General features: G+C 41.2%; 1 protein-coding gene across 14 annotated transcripts in view; it reads right to left on the bottom strand.

The window, feature by feature from the left end:
• Positions 1–16,502, bottom strand: part of LOC111598188 (protein sidekick) — a 93,775-nt gene that overhangs the window by 21,983 nt on the left and 55,290 nt on the right. For 8 of the 14 annotated variants that reach the window (XM_030223028.1, XM_030223031.1, XM_030223033.1 and 5 more), the window contains exons 2-6: positions 13,980–14,141; positions 4,863–5,039; positions 1,736–2,489; positions 729–856; positions 212–406 (exon numbers count right to left, since the gene is read on the bottom strand). In XM_030223028.1, the coding sequence (XP_030078888.1) occupies positions 212–406; positions 729–856; positions 1,736–2,489; positions 4,863–5,039; positions 13,980–14,141 (1,416 nt within the window). Of the gene's footprint in view, positions 1–211; positions 407–728; positions 857–927; positions 951–1,205; positions 1,230–1,735; positions 2,490–4,862; positions 5,040–13,979; positions 14,142–16,502 lie in introns of those variants that run through there. The other 6 variants (XM_030223036.1, XM_030223037.1, XM_030223038.1 and 3 more) reach the window with 3 other exon arrangements.

Genomic DNA, 16,502 nt, shown 5'->3' with positions numbered 1-16,502 from the left:
TTTAAGTGCCAACATGAGTGAGTGCTAAAATGAGTGCGATCTATGAATGCCTCTCATGCGAGTGTAGTGCGTGCAGTCTATATCTATGTATTATATTTATAGACATATGTATACAGTTAAAAATACAAATTAGTTTGTTTTGTTGTCAATTTGAGGTGCGTTGAGGTGAATTTAGTTTGCTGTGAGCGTTTTGCATTCTTGATGCCCATACCAAAGCGAAATTCCTTGCGTTTATTACCCTTGCCAGGGTATTTAGCGTTCATGCCCATGCCCGATCCCGATCCCGATCCCGAGCCCGATCTCGGACCCGATCCCATGCCAGCATGCGAGGCTCTCACCCGCAATATGCGCGGCTGTGCCAAACGCTTCACGCGCGGCTGCAGCAAAGCAGCTGCTTCAGTTGTAGCTGCTTAATGTGGTTGATTGATATGAATAGGTATATATATTTATATATATATATAAATGTTATATATATATATATATATATAAATGTTAATGTTAGTATAACAGAGACAACGAAAGCGGTAGAAATGGGAGAGAAAGAGAGAGACAGCACCGCTTTAGTAAATGTTTTTCTTATGGCGCAGCTCCAAATGTTTCTAGGAAGCGGAATTGGTTAGTACGAATAGATATATATATATATATATAGATCGATATATGCAAATATGATAGATGGGATTAAATGGCTGTAATCATTCGCATCGCTCGAGTGGCAACACTTGACTCACTTTTCACACGCAGCCAGGTGTAGGCAGATTTCTCGCCAGCCTCATTGGTCGCCAGACATTGGAACATGCCCTCATCATCCAGCGTCAGTTTTTTAATTATCAGCGTATTATCGGCTTTCAATGTGTATCTGAAATGTGTTTAACATTCATGAGTTGTAATTATTCACAAACGCCACTCCCCTCACTCCTCGCTCCTCACTTCAACATTCCGACTACTAATTGGGCTGTACGCCTATTAATCGAAATCGCTATGCTGGCATATATTTTTGAGCTCAGCTGAGATGAGCCCTCTCGACTGCTTCGCATACCGATTTAACTTATTTAATGCATGCAGCTGAACGCTCTGCTCAAAAAATTATGCTTTAACTTTATTTTATTGATTTTGTGGTAACTTTTAACACTGGCCGCAAAAAAGTAGCGGGTAATTAAAATCGGAATTATCGTCGGAAGCTTTTTAACTTATAACAGTACACTTACATCCACATATTAGTGTTGTTGAACGCATTCTGACAGTCTTAGTTAAGAGTTTAATTAACTCCTACTCAACACTAAAGTGCCCTCTTTACAATACTGCCAAACTATTCTGATATAAGTGTTGAAAAACGCAGTCTGACACAGATTGCTAAACACTAAATTGATTTAAGCTCATAATTTAACTCCTACTCAACACTAAACTGGCCACTTGACAACACTGTTCAACTATTCTGATATAAGTGTTGGAAAACGCAGTCTGACACAGATTGCTAAACACTTAATTGATTTTAGCTCATAATTTAACTCCTATTCAACATTAAACTGGCCACTTTACAACACTGTTCAACTATTCTAATATAGAAGTGTTGGAAAACGCAGTCTGACACAGTTATCTGAACGCTAAATTAACTGATTTGCCTTAAGTTCTTATTTGAACTCCATATCATGGCGTCTTCCAACACTTAAGTGCACACTTTACAATACTAGTCAACAATTCCGATATAAAAGTGTTGGGAAATACAGTTTTCACTTACCCGCCAGTTAGTAGCTGCGCCTCGATACGTTCGGCATTGCGGAACCATTGGACCTGGGGCGTCGGATCGCCGACAACGTCGCAGGGCAACATGACTTGACCGCCAAAGTCGCCATAGGTCTCGGCACGCATGGGCGTAAAGAACATGGGTGGCTCGAGGATGTAGACGTGTGCGCTGGCCGTGACCGTTTGAAAGCCGCCGCTGCGCAAACGCACCTGGCAGCTGTATTCGCCGGCATGCGAGCTGTTCGCCTGCAGCAGGGCCAAGGTGCGATTCCAGGGATCGTTGAGTGTATGCAGAACGCCGGCATTTTCCACGGGCTGGCCATCCTTCAGCCAGATGGTCTCCAGCTCGTGCAGCGGTCGTGCATTGGCAATGCACTGCAGCTCGGCCACGCCCTCGCCGCGCTTCAGCTTCAGATCCTGGGGCGGCACTATTATCTCGGGCGCCACCTCCACATACGGATCGCCGGTGACATTGAGATGCACAAACGCGCTCATCTCCTCCTTGCCCAGTTGGGTGTTCATGGCGCGTGCCCGATATGCCTGGCGGTCCTGTTTATCGGCGCTGAGCACAATCAGCTGATTGGCCTGGGTTAACGCGTACTTGATCTCATAGTTAAGCGGCCCCTTCTCCGTCTGCCAAATGACCGAAGGCTTCGGCACCGAATCAATTGCCGGCATATCGAATATGGCCGGATGACCGCTGATCACTGACAAACGTCCCTCGGTCATGTTCTCGAACGTGCCCATATCTGTATGGATAAATGAGGAGAGGAAAATAAACAGAATAATTTTGTGAACTAGATGCGCGAGTTTCTCTGTTGCGCCTGCTGAGAGTTGGTCGTGTCACGCGAGCTAATTGAATCAAGCAGCAGTGGCCTCTGACCTGCGGGCTGGCAATTTTTGTTTAACCTCTTATCAAGTGGCACAGCCCAACGCTCTGCCCTAGCCACTTCACTTCAATTCGCTGTGCTGCACGGGCAACCCTCTCCTCTGCCTTTAACTATAAGCTCCAAAGGTTATTAGTTCAGTTTAAGCACTCTCCTACAATTAATTAAGTGCTCAAGACGCTTCAACTCAGCGCCGTCTTGGGCCACTCCTATGCAGCAGGAGTCGTCATCATCATCGTCATCGTCATCGTCATCGTCATCGTCAACGTTATCAAGCAGCTCGTCAGCTTCACGGCTGGTGTGCCCGAAAAGAAGGTCACCAGCTTGTCAAGAGCTCGATTTATTAGGTTCAAGCTGTTGGGTAATGTGTGGTGCCCACACACACACACACGCGCACACACACGCACACAAGTGTCGCTCAGACTCTTTCACATTCGCACGTGCGCTCTCTCTCCCACTCTCTATCTCCATCTGTATGCCTGAGTGTGGGTGTGTGTGTGTTACACTTACAGCTCTCTAATTGTATGTTACTTGCTCTGTGACCCTATTGCCACAATACTGCATGCTGTTGTTGTTGTAATTAAGTTCGCATTTAAGAAAAATTAGCAGCTATATCTATAGCCAGCCAAGCTGTGTGACAAGCGTTTGATTGGCAAGCAGCCCTTAATTGCCAGCTTGATGCCCTCCCCAACCACCAGGCTTGTCACTTATCAAGTTGCCAGTTGACACATAGCGTTGCACGTGACTCCCAGTTGCAGCAGCAGCAGCAGCAGCTGACAACAAAAGTTTTCATTGTCCATGCTGGCGAATAGAGCGCAATCTTCTGGCTCCACAGTGCTTCAGAATTAGTAAATTAATTAATTATGTTGTTGCTGCTCATTGCTAATAATAACCAACTCAAATAGTAACAATAATAATTGCTCAGCATTCTCGGAGTGTGCTTCTCACACACAGCTGTCACCTGTTGTCCCATCAGCCTTGGGTAGTTCTCTGCCCTGATGCGGACTTATAGAGAAGCTCCTTTGGCTGATGCTTGAAACTGTAGCGATATGTTGAAGAGCTGATTTGGTTTCCTTTGCAAATCATGTTAAATTCAGGGTATATAAGTGTCTAAGCCTATATCAGCATAAGTTTATAAGCGTCGAAAGTTGTAATTATTGACTCAACTCAGCCCAGTTCGTCGCTCTTTGAGTTGTTCATCTTTTATCTATTAGAGTCTAAAAATCTTCTACTTTGTATCAACTAATCGATAACTCTTGCTCATGACAGCGCTTAAAATCGATTACAAACTTGCGCCTATAGAGCATATTTCGCTAAGCTCAACAAATTTGGTATTTAGCTGCTGCTGGAGTATGCACGACTAGCGAGCACCTGCACTGCTAGCATTTGTGAAGACAATTGAATGTGGCTGAGTAGTCAGCATATGATAGAGACATAAAGGTTATATCATTTGCGTCTAGGTTCTCTCTTGCTAAGCCACATGCAGCTTTGACTGAGTCAACCAGGAATATTCCGAATATGATTGATTTTTTTTCTGTTCTGTTAACCTAAATGGAATGTCAAATATGGTTTTATAATTGCTTTTCATAACATTTAATTATAAATAATTAGCAGCTGTGTTACAATTGCCTCAAACTGTAAATCAAAGGCAGCTGCTACAATAACAACAACAACAAATGATTTGAAACACATTTTTTGTTATAGAGCGATTCAGTATGCAATATATATATATATACAAGATGTATGCATCTGCATTTGACTTTCAACTCGTTTCAGTATTTGTATAAAACAAATTTGAAGCGTTTTGCTCTACATAGCTCAACAGACAGTCAATCAGTCAATCAGCCAGTCAGTCAATCATTTGAGCTAGTTTTTTATTTATATAAATCATATATTCTTTATGCTTTGTCTGTAGTTGACCACATTTGAGCCACTTCAACTGAGACTAGGCCTTGGAACAAGTGCTTCATGCGTGAGTGTGTGTGTGTGTCTGTGTGTGTGTCTGTGTGTGTGTTCGTTCAATACAAAACATGTCAAATTGACATGGAGACAGGTAGTTTGAAATGTGTTCACACGTCATAAGCAGCAGGCTAATTACAATGGCTTAGCAGCCAGTTTGATGGAACAGTTGAAGCTGAATTTGTCACAAAAGGACAGTTGACACCCGATATATATATATATATATATGTACAGTTATATACCCATATATATGCATGCGCTTGTGCGTATACTTACAGGCAACAACAACGTCGCTTTTCTCGCTGAAAATGGAGCCAGCCTCGTTTCTGGCTATGCACTGATAGCTGCCAGCATCCTCGCGCTTCGTGATGTGAATGCGATAAAATTGACTGGATGAATAATCGGCAACGGGTATGCCATCCTTGAGCCAACGATATGTGGGCTGTGGTGAACCTGTGAATAAAGTACAAGCATAATGCATAAGTAAAGGTTCAACTGTGTGTGCGTGTGTGTCTGCCTGTGTGTGGTAGTGGCTGGCAGAGAACTTTTTGCACAGAGTGTGCGAGGGGAGCATCGTAGCAGCAGCAGCAGCAGCAGCAGCAGTAGCAATTCGTATTGTTGCATAATGAACATGTTGTTAAAAACCATATTTCCTTTCTTATGCAGCATCCTCTTTTTTTATGTGCTCTCTCGCTCTCTCGGCTGAGTGCGATTAAATCTTGTGCTGGCCACGCCCCATGCAAAAAAGAGGATATTACTTATAGTTCTCGCTGTGTGTGTGTGTGTGTGTGTGTGACTATTTGTTTGAGCTTCCGTTGCCCATCGAGGGACCCTCAGCAGCAGCAGCAGCAATGGTAACAATGATAGCAGCAGGATGCTGGGCACACTCTCGAACCCAAAAGCAAATCGAGATTTGGCACACAATTTAGCCAAATGCAATCGGAGCGAGCAGCTAAATAAACGACTTTGCCATTATTGTTGCAACGACATTTCTGATACCGATTTGCCGTCGAGCATTTAATTTAAAGTTGATTTATGTGCGGCAAAGTGTTGAGAGTTCCTGTTGCTGCTGCTGCTGCAATTGCAATTGCAATTTCTAAACTAAAATTGGATATGGCCTTTGGCTGTGTGGGCCATCGTTGGCCAGTTCGACATTTCGCCGGGCTAAATGAAGCATTGAATAAAATATGCGCTTTGGCCAACTATGTTAGAGTCGCGCTTTCTCGCTCTCTCTCTCTCTCTCTCTCTCTGTCTCTCTCTATCTGTTCCAAAAAAAAAAATATATATATATATATATAAAAACTCATCAGCCTACCGTGCTGAAATCTAATCGCATATTGTCGCTGGCCCACGGCATGCAACAGGATGCGTCCAGCTGTGCTGCAAGTGCTGCGCTTTTTTAGATAGCCAAAAAGCCCTTGGCCACTGCTGTTGGCTTGCCTGCAGACAAACAAAACTTTAACAACAAATCAATAAGCTCAGCTCAACGACTAGCTAATGCTCTGCCAGCCACGAAGTCCGCTTCAATAATAAGCTCGAACGTTTCGAAGTAGACCAATTGAACGATATTCTATAAGCCAACTTCGAATATGAGCTGAGCGCACACTTGACGCAAATACACTACCATCAAGTGATAAAGAGTATATTGGGTATATATTGAAAATGTTGCAATGTTCGCTCAGTTAACGAATTAAGCCAAATATGCATATACAGCCATTGGTACAGGGTATCAGGCGCTGTAATGCCAAATTACATGCTCTACATACAAGTGCGATAGATAGAGAGAGAGATATAGATAGTTAGATAGGTAGACAGAGAGAAGATGTGGCCAATGGCAATGGAATTGCATTCAGTTGGCAGCACTTTGGCAGCAGATGAAATCGAATTGGGACAGACAGCTGAAGCTAAAGCTAAAGCTAAAGCTGAAATGCTAGAAGCGACTCGAAAGGAGATAAAAAGAACTAAAGAAACAGAATAGCCCGTAAGAGCCAGTGCCAAAAAAAAAAAAAAACAAAAAAAAAAAAAAAACAAGAAACGTGAAGCAAAAGTAAATGCCAAAAGCAAGAAAAAAAAATATGGAGAAGTTCCTTCAAGTGTTTGGACGGCATAAAAAGTTGGCCTGCAAGCGCAGGGCCAAAGTCTATTTGAGCATTTGGGCAATGACGCAGCTATAAAATTACAATTTGGGGAATTCTAAGGCAAACACACACTCGCCTTGGTCAACAGCAGCAGCAGCAGCAATGCAAGGCAAATATAGCAAAAGCAAATGCACTGAAAGAAACGAAAAGAAAAGAAGACTTCTCTCCAGCGATATGTGTCAGCGTTAAATCGAAGCTAAGGCCCCAATAAGCAGAGCAACCAGCCGACCAAACACACCACTGAATGGCCTCAGTGCCCGAATAGCCAGTGTCCAGTGGCCAGTTCAAGCTGCTGCCTGCTTACAATCCCAGTCGAACGCACTCCCTCTCCCTCTGTGATGTTTGCACAAGTGAGTTTTTAATAACTAAGCTGACAAATCCTTTAAGCCGTAGCCACAAAAGCGAGTCAGCCAAGCGTCTAGCAAAGCCAGCGATTGAAACGAATCGTAATTCGATTCATTTGCTAGCGCCATCTAGAAGTCAAGAGTTGAAGCACATGCATTAATGCGTGCATTTTTCAGGATTTCTCAGCTATTATTTAAAACTTTTAAGTCTCTTCCCTCTCCTCTATAAATATAGAGTTTATAATAATATTATTTCACTGTCATTTGCTAGCGCCATCTAGAAGTCAAGAATTGAAGCACATGCATTTTTCAGGATTTCTCAGCTATTATTTAAAACTTTTAAGATCTCTTCGCTCTCCTCTATACATATAGAGCTTATAATAATATTATATTCACTTTCTGGAGCTGGAAATGAAGCTGAATAGTTATTATATATGATCAACTATTCATCTTCATTTCACTCACTGCTCAGCTGCACTGTTCTATTGAGATTTATGTTAGACCGACCGATAATCCGAGGTCTTAAAGCTAACTAAAGCATATTTGAACTCCTTTTTCCGTATGGCTTCGCACACGTTGCAGTGGGCCGGGCAGTCGTCTGTGTGAGGGCTTTAAATGAAATTCGTTTTTGCACTCAGTGACTCAATCGCTCAATCAATCAATCGTTCAATCAGTCAATGTCTAAGCAAGCGACTGCATATAAATAAATTCAATAAACTGACGACTCCACGCAACAAATTGCATTTTCACGCTTCTATCCGTATGCATGTATGCGTAGCTAATATATGTGTGCGTGTGCGTGCGCGTGTGTGTGTGTATGTGGCATGCACCTCATCCTGTTCCGTTCGCTGGCAGTACACTGAGGACACTGAGTACATGCCTCGCATAAACAGCGGAAATTGTTTGATTTGTGGCTGTCTCTTTGAAACGCTCGCTCCACAGCTTGCCAAGTTGTCGTCTTATGTCACATAACTCGAATCTAAAAACTCTCTCCACACTCTCTCCCTCTCCCTCTCCCTGTCCTTCTGTCTCTCTCTCTGGGACTACGATATTTATCTAGAGCCTGAACTTTGTCAACTGTAGCAGCTACTGCGCTCGCAGTTGTTGATTTTGATTCATTTGTGCTCATCGATCTCTGGCCATTTGCTGCGTCTGCCTTTGCAGTCGGCCCACGCGAATACCCTGTACTTTAATGCGATTGCCAGTAAACAGCTCTTGCCACGCAGAGAGCATAGACAGGTCGTGCATGGCCCGTGTGCAGTATTTTTCTTTATTCTTTTGCGGCATTAGTTCTTAGTCCTTCGAGTTGCACCTATTTATTTGCCCTCAGTGACGCAGAGGTCTCGTCGCTTAGTCAGTTATGTGTGCGTGTGTGTGCGTGTATGTGTATGCAACTCTGTGGCAAATGTTTGCTAAATTATGCACAGTGCAATGCGCCGACTCCGCCCTTTAAGAGCCGCAGCAGCAAAAGGCAAAACAGTCGCCAAGAGGACATCTGCCAAGTGTTGCCACAGCAACTAAACGCATAGGTGTGTGAGTGTGTGTGTGTGTGAGTTGGTGCAGTTGGGTGCGTGTGTGTGTAGATGTTGCTGTTGTTGTTGTTGTTGTAGTTGCCATTGCACTCGAATTTAAGTAAACTTAAAAAAACAGCAACAACAAAACAAACAACAAGAGAAGTGCGCCAAGCTGAGTGTGCCCGACTAGGTGATACCCTGCAAGAGTCAAGTTCACCAAATATTCCCAATTGCTAAATTCGTTATATACACATTTGTCTAGCTTTAGTTTTAGCTGGAATAAAAAATCGATAATTATCGATTTGCAATGCAATTATAATGCCATCACTTGCAGTGAGCGTCGCACAACGTGCATACCCGCTTCCAGTCGCACAGCGTATATAGTGTCTAAAAGGCTTTTCGAAACACGTTCGCCCCGTGCAGCTTGCAACGCTTCGCTTCGCTTTGCTTTACTTTACTATACTTTACTTTACTCTACTTTACTCTACTCTACTCTACTTTACGTTGTTTTACTCATCATGCTGCAGTTGTTTTCTCACACTTTTGGCAACACTTTTCACTTTTCACTTTTATGCATTTCCATTGTTTTGCCATTCGCGCTGCTGCGCTTTGTGCTCCCATTCTCTTATCTAGCCAGCTGCCTTTGCTAGCAGACCCACGACAGTTGGTCAGCAGGCAGCAGCCAGATCTGAAGATGCACCTGTATGTGTGTTACCTGTGCGGTTGGGGATATCCGCGCATCGGCAAAGCTGACAACAGAAAAGTGCAAACGAAGCAGTGAGCAGAAGCAAATCGATTTTCAAATCTATCGAGATCGTTTTTATAGTTACTCAAAATTATCGAAAACTTTTAGCAGTTGTCGAACTGAAAAAGTAACTGAAATCGATATATATATATATATATATATATATATATATATATATATATATATATATATATATATATATATATATATATATATATATATATATATATATATATATATATATATATATATATATATATATATATATATATATACATATATATGAGACATATCTTTATTGATGACAGCTGTCAGCATGAAATTCTCAACTGGTTACAGCTTGCCAGGCGTAGCAAGGCCAAGTTCTATCATCAACTGCTGACAGAATAACAAATGCTGATTGACAGGCTTTAGCCCTCTTTATCTTTTTATTGTAGTATTATTATTATTATTATAAAAATATAATATTATATGATATTATTATATATTATTATAATATTATTATATATTTTTATAAAAATATAACTAATCCAATTACCATTTCGACACATTTAGGTAAATTTATATTAATTGACTGCCTTCGATTTTATACATTTCTCGCTTTTAAACCGTTTAATAGGCCATGCCCTCTTTTCTTTTATCTGAAGCAGGCAATCAAACAATCCGTTGGGCGAAATTTCACATTAACCACATAAATAGTTTTTGGCCTTTTCTAGTTTCATTGCTACCTGCGACTCTTGCCACCCAGCGCCAAGACATTCCCATAAAAATACTTTACAAATAGTTTCTTGCTCGCTCGAGCAGTGAGTGGAGTATATTGGCTTTGACATGTGTGACAATAAAGAACTTTAAATGAAAAAAAATGAGCAGAGAGAGAGACAGAGTTATACCTACTGGCAGCGTGGGTTAACTTGCCTAGTCTTCGAGCTGAGCTTGATCACAGTAGCTTCGCTTCAAACATAGATCTAGATTGTAGCGAGCGAGTATTATGCAGTCAGTGCAGCTTTCTTCAAGCGAAAGCGAAGCTATAACGAGTAAAAGTCCAAGTCAAAGTCGAAGTTGAACTTTTATTTGCAATTGAAAAGTTCGCTCTGCGCCAGGGCATGGGGCAGCCGGTGGCCGCTGCCAATTGTTTAGTTCTTATTTTTTTTTCTTTCTTGCACATGTCCTGTGGCTTGACAGTAACAATACAGGCCTTAAATAACAGCACGAAAACAACGGGAATAACGGCAAAAAACAACAGGCAGCAGCAAAAAACGTGAAGCCGCATTGTTATAGCCAAAAACAAATGAAGGAAGACTTAAAAACAACAACTACAACAACAACAACAACCACAGCAGCAAAACACAAACACAATGCTATACAAATTTTTCTCCCTTTTTTCGCTTGGTAATGCTTCGCGCTGTATTTTTCTTTCTTCTTCTTTGTTTGTTGATGCTCAAGATGAGAGAAAGAGAGAGGAAGTCGAAGTCGAAGTCGGTACTGTGCCACCCAAGCAAAAAGTGGGTGTATGCCACGCACGTTCTCAACACGTTCGCCTTTCGTAGTTGCAGTTGTTGTTTGGCGCTGCATGCAACACCCCACGTTGTGCCCATTTGCTGCTATACAGCTTCTGGCTCGCTAAGGTATATATAGTGGCACTCGGCAACGGCTTTGTAGCCATAAAAGTGTCTTTGTTGCAAGTGAATGCGCCGCATTTAAGACGTGGCAAGGCAGCCAGCAGCCAGCAGCCAGCAGGCAGCCGCGTGTTGCACATCGCGCTCAGTTCGCACGCATTCACGTCTTCCAGCTTCATTTTGTTGGCTCGAAAACAATTCAACACACATTTTGCCAGCTTTATGCTTATGACACCCTAAAGTACGAGCACTGCCAACGGGAAGTACTTGCAGCACTTGCCACACATATTAGTTATATTTGTACTACAAGCTCTCCCCCCACGACACCTGCCCGAAAACTTGTCAGTTTTAATCGTGATTAACAGTTTTCTTCCTTACCTGTTTACCGAATCGGCTAAACCGCAGTTTATCGCTACATTACGCCAGATGGCGCCACATAGCAACAACAACACCCATTGTTTTCGTGCCCCAAAAAAATCTCAGCACATTCATTTCGATAATCGTTGCGCGTTGCACTGAAACTTTCTTCTAGACTCCTTAAATTATGCTGCATTTTTTTTGGTGTTTTTTTTTACTATTTGGCCTACATCAGTGTCAAGTTGAAGCCTTTCAAATATTAATAATTTATATCTGCCTGCACTGAGGAGTCTGAGTTGCGAAAGGCAAGGAGAGGAGCGAGAGAAAAGCCAGCTTTATCTTAAGAACAATTCGATTTCGTTTACAGCTTAAGCAAAACTTCATCCTTTGCCTCGCCTGCTCTGCTCTGCCCCTCATAATTCTTATTAGAACATTGACTTGAAGCACTGAACTTTTCGCCTAAGTTATACCAAATTTATGTAGTCTACTTACTGAAGCAACTGAAGCACAAATGAATTTGAATTGAATGTTTTATTGAAAGCAAAGCGCATAGACCAAGTAATTCTGAGAAGCTTAGTAAAAAAAAAAGGGCAATGAGTGCACCAGTGGGGAGTGCTCGACTAGACAATGCCCTGACAGGACCATAAAGAGCGCTGCTTGATCGCTTTTGAGAAGCTTAAAAGTAAGAGTGCGCTAGAGTGCGCTCTCAACTCTGCAGAATCACAAAGAGCGCAGCTCGATCGGGAGTGTTTGACTGGGGAATGGAATGACCTCAGCTCACAAAGTTCCCACAAGAACTTTCTGAGAAGCTCTAGAGCGAGAGTTATATATCAAGAGTATTTGGCATTCATCTAAATCTTTTTAATGGCCAAGGGGTATGTCTTAGTCAGCATACTTATGCGACACACTCGACTCTGTACATAGTAAATGCATTTTGATATTTTACATTTATCAATTTTAGCCACAAAATACGCATTTCTAGAGAGTCAAAATGAACTGAGGCCAGTTTACCGACAGCCTGAAGCACACACATGTGTGTGTGTGTGTGTGTGTGTGTGTGCGTGTGATTGTGCTGACAATTGAAGGCGGCAAAGTGACTGCAGAGTGCGTGAAGCGCCGTAGCCTTTGGCAGTGCTTGTTGCAACATGCAGCGACACTTGCCACACCAAGGACAACGGCGCAAAGAGCAGCTAAAAAGATTTGCATGTTTTGTTTATCTCTTTTTTTGTTGTCTCTTTTTCTCTTTTGCATGTTTTGCCTCGCTCGCGTTAGCCGCATTTTTGCTCTTGGCCATTTTGCAGCTTACGCAAAGTGCAGGTGCGTTTCATGCTCTCTATACGGTATATATACATATACATATATAGCAAAGCGTGGGAAGCGGAGTGTGTGTGTGTGTGTGTGGGTGTGTACAGGTAAACTGATCAGACTGACCAAGAAGATTTCAGACTATTAGAGCAGCTTTAGCACTATTTGAGCTTGGCTCTCGAATGCTGCTGCTGTAAGATACACCAATATCCGTTCAGTGATACAAATCAAAGCTTTGAGCTCTCTAAAGATACAAACGGATTACTTAAATTTAAACACACAAAAGGTAAATGCAAGCGCAAAATGTCTTTCAAAGTTTGAGATACAAAAGTGTCTTGACGATGCATTGATTAACGCTTATCAAAGTTTTGGTTAAAGACTAACAAAACTGAAACGTTGTATGACTAGTATAAGGACACACGCACACACACACACACACACGCACACACAAGTACACGCTTGAATAGTCAATGTAATATGCGCTGAGCTTATATCTATATCCCTTTGACTTATCAATGAGCCAATATGTATAAACTTTTAAATATTTCACGGCTAATTGTGCGTATCCTGAGGCCATAAGGCGCAAAGCTAATGTCACACAACACACAAGACACACACACACACTCACAAGGACATGTGGGTCTAAAAGTGTCTTGAGGGCCCTCACAGCGCATTGGCATAAACGAACAAACAACGAACAGCAACGGCTGATGACAAGGACAAGAGCCCAGAGCGAAACAGAGTGCCAGCCCGAAAGGAGTTGGCCCAAAGTCCAAGCTCATAACATTTTAGCCACGATACAATACGTAACCGATACTTGGAAATGTCAGACGCAGCAGGCTTAGCCCACAGTCGAGCAACACCTGTACATAGGTGCGGGCACATGTGGGTGGGTGGCTGGTTGGTTGTGTGTGTGTTTGGGCACGCCCTAAAGTGACCCAGCGCCCGTTATGGGGTAGTCCCAAAACAAAACGGCTCAAAGGATTATGGCGCGCGCTCTCCTGGGCTTCCCAAGCGCTGGAAACCTCATAAAAGTTATTGTTTTTCTACTTCATTATCTTTCAAAAGCAAAAGGCGTTCCGCAACGCTCGAAAATATAAAAAACACAAAAGGGGGAAAAAGTGCTGAAAAAGATGTGTGTTTTCATTTTCATTTTGTGTTCTCCGTTTAGGGTTTTATTTTACATGCCACTTGCCGCAATGCCCAACGGGCCGAACGCTTTCAACTTCCTGCAGATCCTTAAGCTGCTGCCACTGCCGCTGCCACAGCCGTTGCACTGGCAGACGTTTTGAAGGACAAGTGTAATGTTTAGACGCTCGCTTCGCTCAAGTCGGCTTAAGTTGCGAAATAAACTTATTGTTGGCTCTAACTTACCCAGCGCATGACATTGTAAAATCTTAGTCCGTCCCTCGCTAACAATGGATCCCGATGACGATGGATGCGTTGTGAAACGCGGCGCCTGTTGCTGCTGTTGTTGCGATTGTCCTGTCGGTGGTCCTGGTTGCTGTTGTTGCTGCTGCTGCTGCGGAATGGCATCTGCAATAGAACAGTAGAACAACGGATGATGAGCATTTTGTTGAAAGCTGTCAATGCAAACAAATTCCCCGGAGCGCGCTCGTTAAAACGCAACGCCTGACCTTGACAATGCACTGGTCATGTTCAAGGACTTGTCGAGTGTATTTCAGTTAGTCATTCGAGTTATTTGTTGCTAAATTTCACGGACCACTTGCGTGGCTTACGTAAAAGCAAATGCAAACAGAGACAGGCCAACTGACTTGGTCTTATTCTCGTCAAGAACTTTAACTTGTCTTCGAATTGTCTTTTATACTTTTTCCTTCGTAAATTTAAAGCGATTTGTGAAGACTTTTAATGATACAATAAATGAACTACGATTCGATTCCTTCAATAAGTAAAATCAAACAACAATCGATAACTTATTAAATCAAATCGATAACAATCGATAATTTATTAAATCAAATCGATAACAATCAATTTACTACATAAAATCCATAAAAATCGAAAACGTATTACATTGAATCGATAACCATCGATAACTTAATTAAAATCTATAACAATCGATAATTTACTACATCGAATCGATAAAAATTGATAACCTTCTATATAAAACCGGTAGCTACGAATCAAATCAATAATTTACTAGATCAAATCAATAAAATTAGATAACCTTCTATATAAAATCTGTAGCTTCGAATCAAATCGATAGCAATCGATAATTTCCTAAATCAAATCGATACACTCGATAATAAATCAATTCAGGTTATCGTTTCTAATGATATAAAAGGTAGTATCAGAAAACTTCACGCCATGCCTGCTACTGGCTGTTGCATACACTTTCCCACATTAAATGTGTTCATGGTTGTCTTTGAGACACGGCTACAAAGGCCGAACTAACCAAATCCCAAAACAATGGTATCAACTAACAATTTGCAGCGTCGATATAAACAATAGATAAATCATTAAATTCCCTTTGAATGCCGTCGAAAAACACGCTTGTAATGTATCAATAGTATCAATACTTCATATTAAATACATTTTTTTACACATCAAAACAATTTTTATTCATAGAGCTCAAAAAAATGCCAGAGCTATAAAAAAATAATAAAAAACACTAATTTAATATTGAATGACACAAATGCTTAAGCCCGCTTTACTTAACTGAATTTGTAATTATTTCATTAAAAAAAAAAGAACAATAACAAAAGATAAAAAATCAAATAAAAATATGTCGAATTTTGCCACATTTTGTTTATTGTTTTTTATTTTGTTTGTGCATTTTGTGACAACTATCACAACAGTTTCAATTTCGCACACAAATTTCTGTCTGGCTTTGCACCTGTTGGGTATATTGCTTTGGTTCAAGTGTATGTAACGGGCAGAAAGTATATAAACATATATATATATATATATATATATATATATATATTCTTAATCTTAATCAAAAGTAGAGTCAATATCTATCTATCTCATGATCTCAGATCAGTTCATTACTTTGAGTTAGCTTTCAGCTAAAGTAGACAGCCGACTCTTTGGAATACCTTATCCTTGCCATAACCTCGATCTCTTTCAAATGTCAGGGTATCTTGTAGTTGTGCACATCCAACTCACTTTTACGTCCTGCTCTCTGTGCATTCAAATAAACACAAGAAAACTTGTTCAAAATGCAATATGTCTATTGAAATATAAAATTGCTTTTTAATAAATAAAAATTTGCTCTCGTATTATTTTATTATTTCGACAAGCAAACCAAATAAACATATAAATATTTTAATTTTATTTATTCGATACAGAAAGAAACAGTTGTACGGCAGTTCCTTATCATCAAACCGACACAGAACAAAAAAAAAAAAAAAACAAAAACCCACAAATTGGGGGCTGTAAGTTTCGCCGTAGCGTAATAAATCCAATAAATGCAAGTGACAACGGGCCACAGCAACAATAAACAGGAAAGTCTAACCGAAGAGCTGACTCTGGCTCTGGTTCTGACTCTGGCCCCGACTATGGTTCTGCTTTTGCAAATATTTTTGCTGGTTGGCCTGACCCATTTTTCAAGGGATTATAAATTCATTTTGAACGCAAAACATGCATATCTATATGTGTGTATATATGTATGCATGTATTTGGAAACATTTTTGGGATCGGCACAGTCACAAAGTAACAATAAACGCCCTTTGCGCCACGCTTATTGAAAACCACGTAAATAATTTGTTTATTTTCACCCCATTCCAGCAAAAGTGACAAGTGCATAGAAGCTGCATCCTTTGAACTGGTCAAAGCCAAAAGAGTTCAAAATTGAAATACCTCAAATGTTGCCAATAAATACGAACTCAACCTGAAATTGTTTAATTATTCAATATTGTTAACTACTTTAGGGAAACT

This window comes from Drosophila hydei, unplaced genomic scaffold (genome assembly GCF_003285905.1).
Source record: "Drosophila hydei strain 15085-1641.00,03,60 unplaced genomic scaffold, DhydRS2 tig00000090-arrow-arrow-pilon, whole genome shotgun sequence".
Lineage (NCBI taxonomy): Eukaryota > Metazoa > Arthropoda > Insecta > Diptera > Drosophilidae > Drosophila > Drosophila hydei.
Note: the sequence above shows the minus strand (reverse complement) of the source record. Positions and strands in the feature narration are given on the sequence as shown.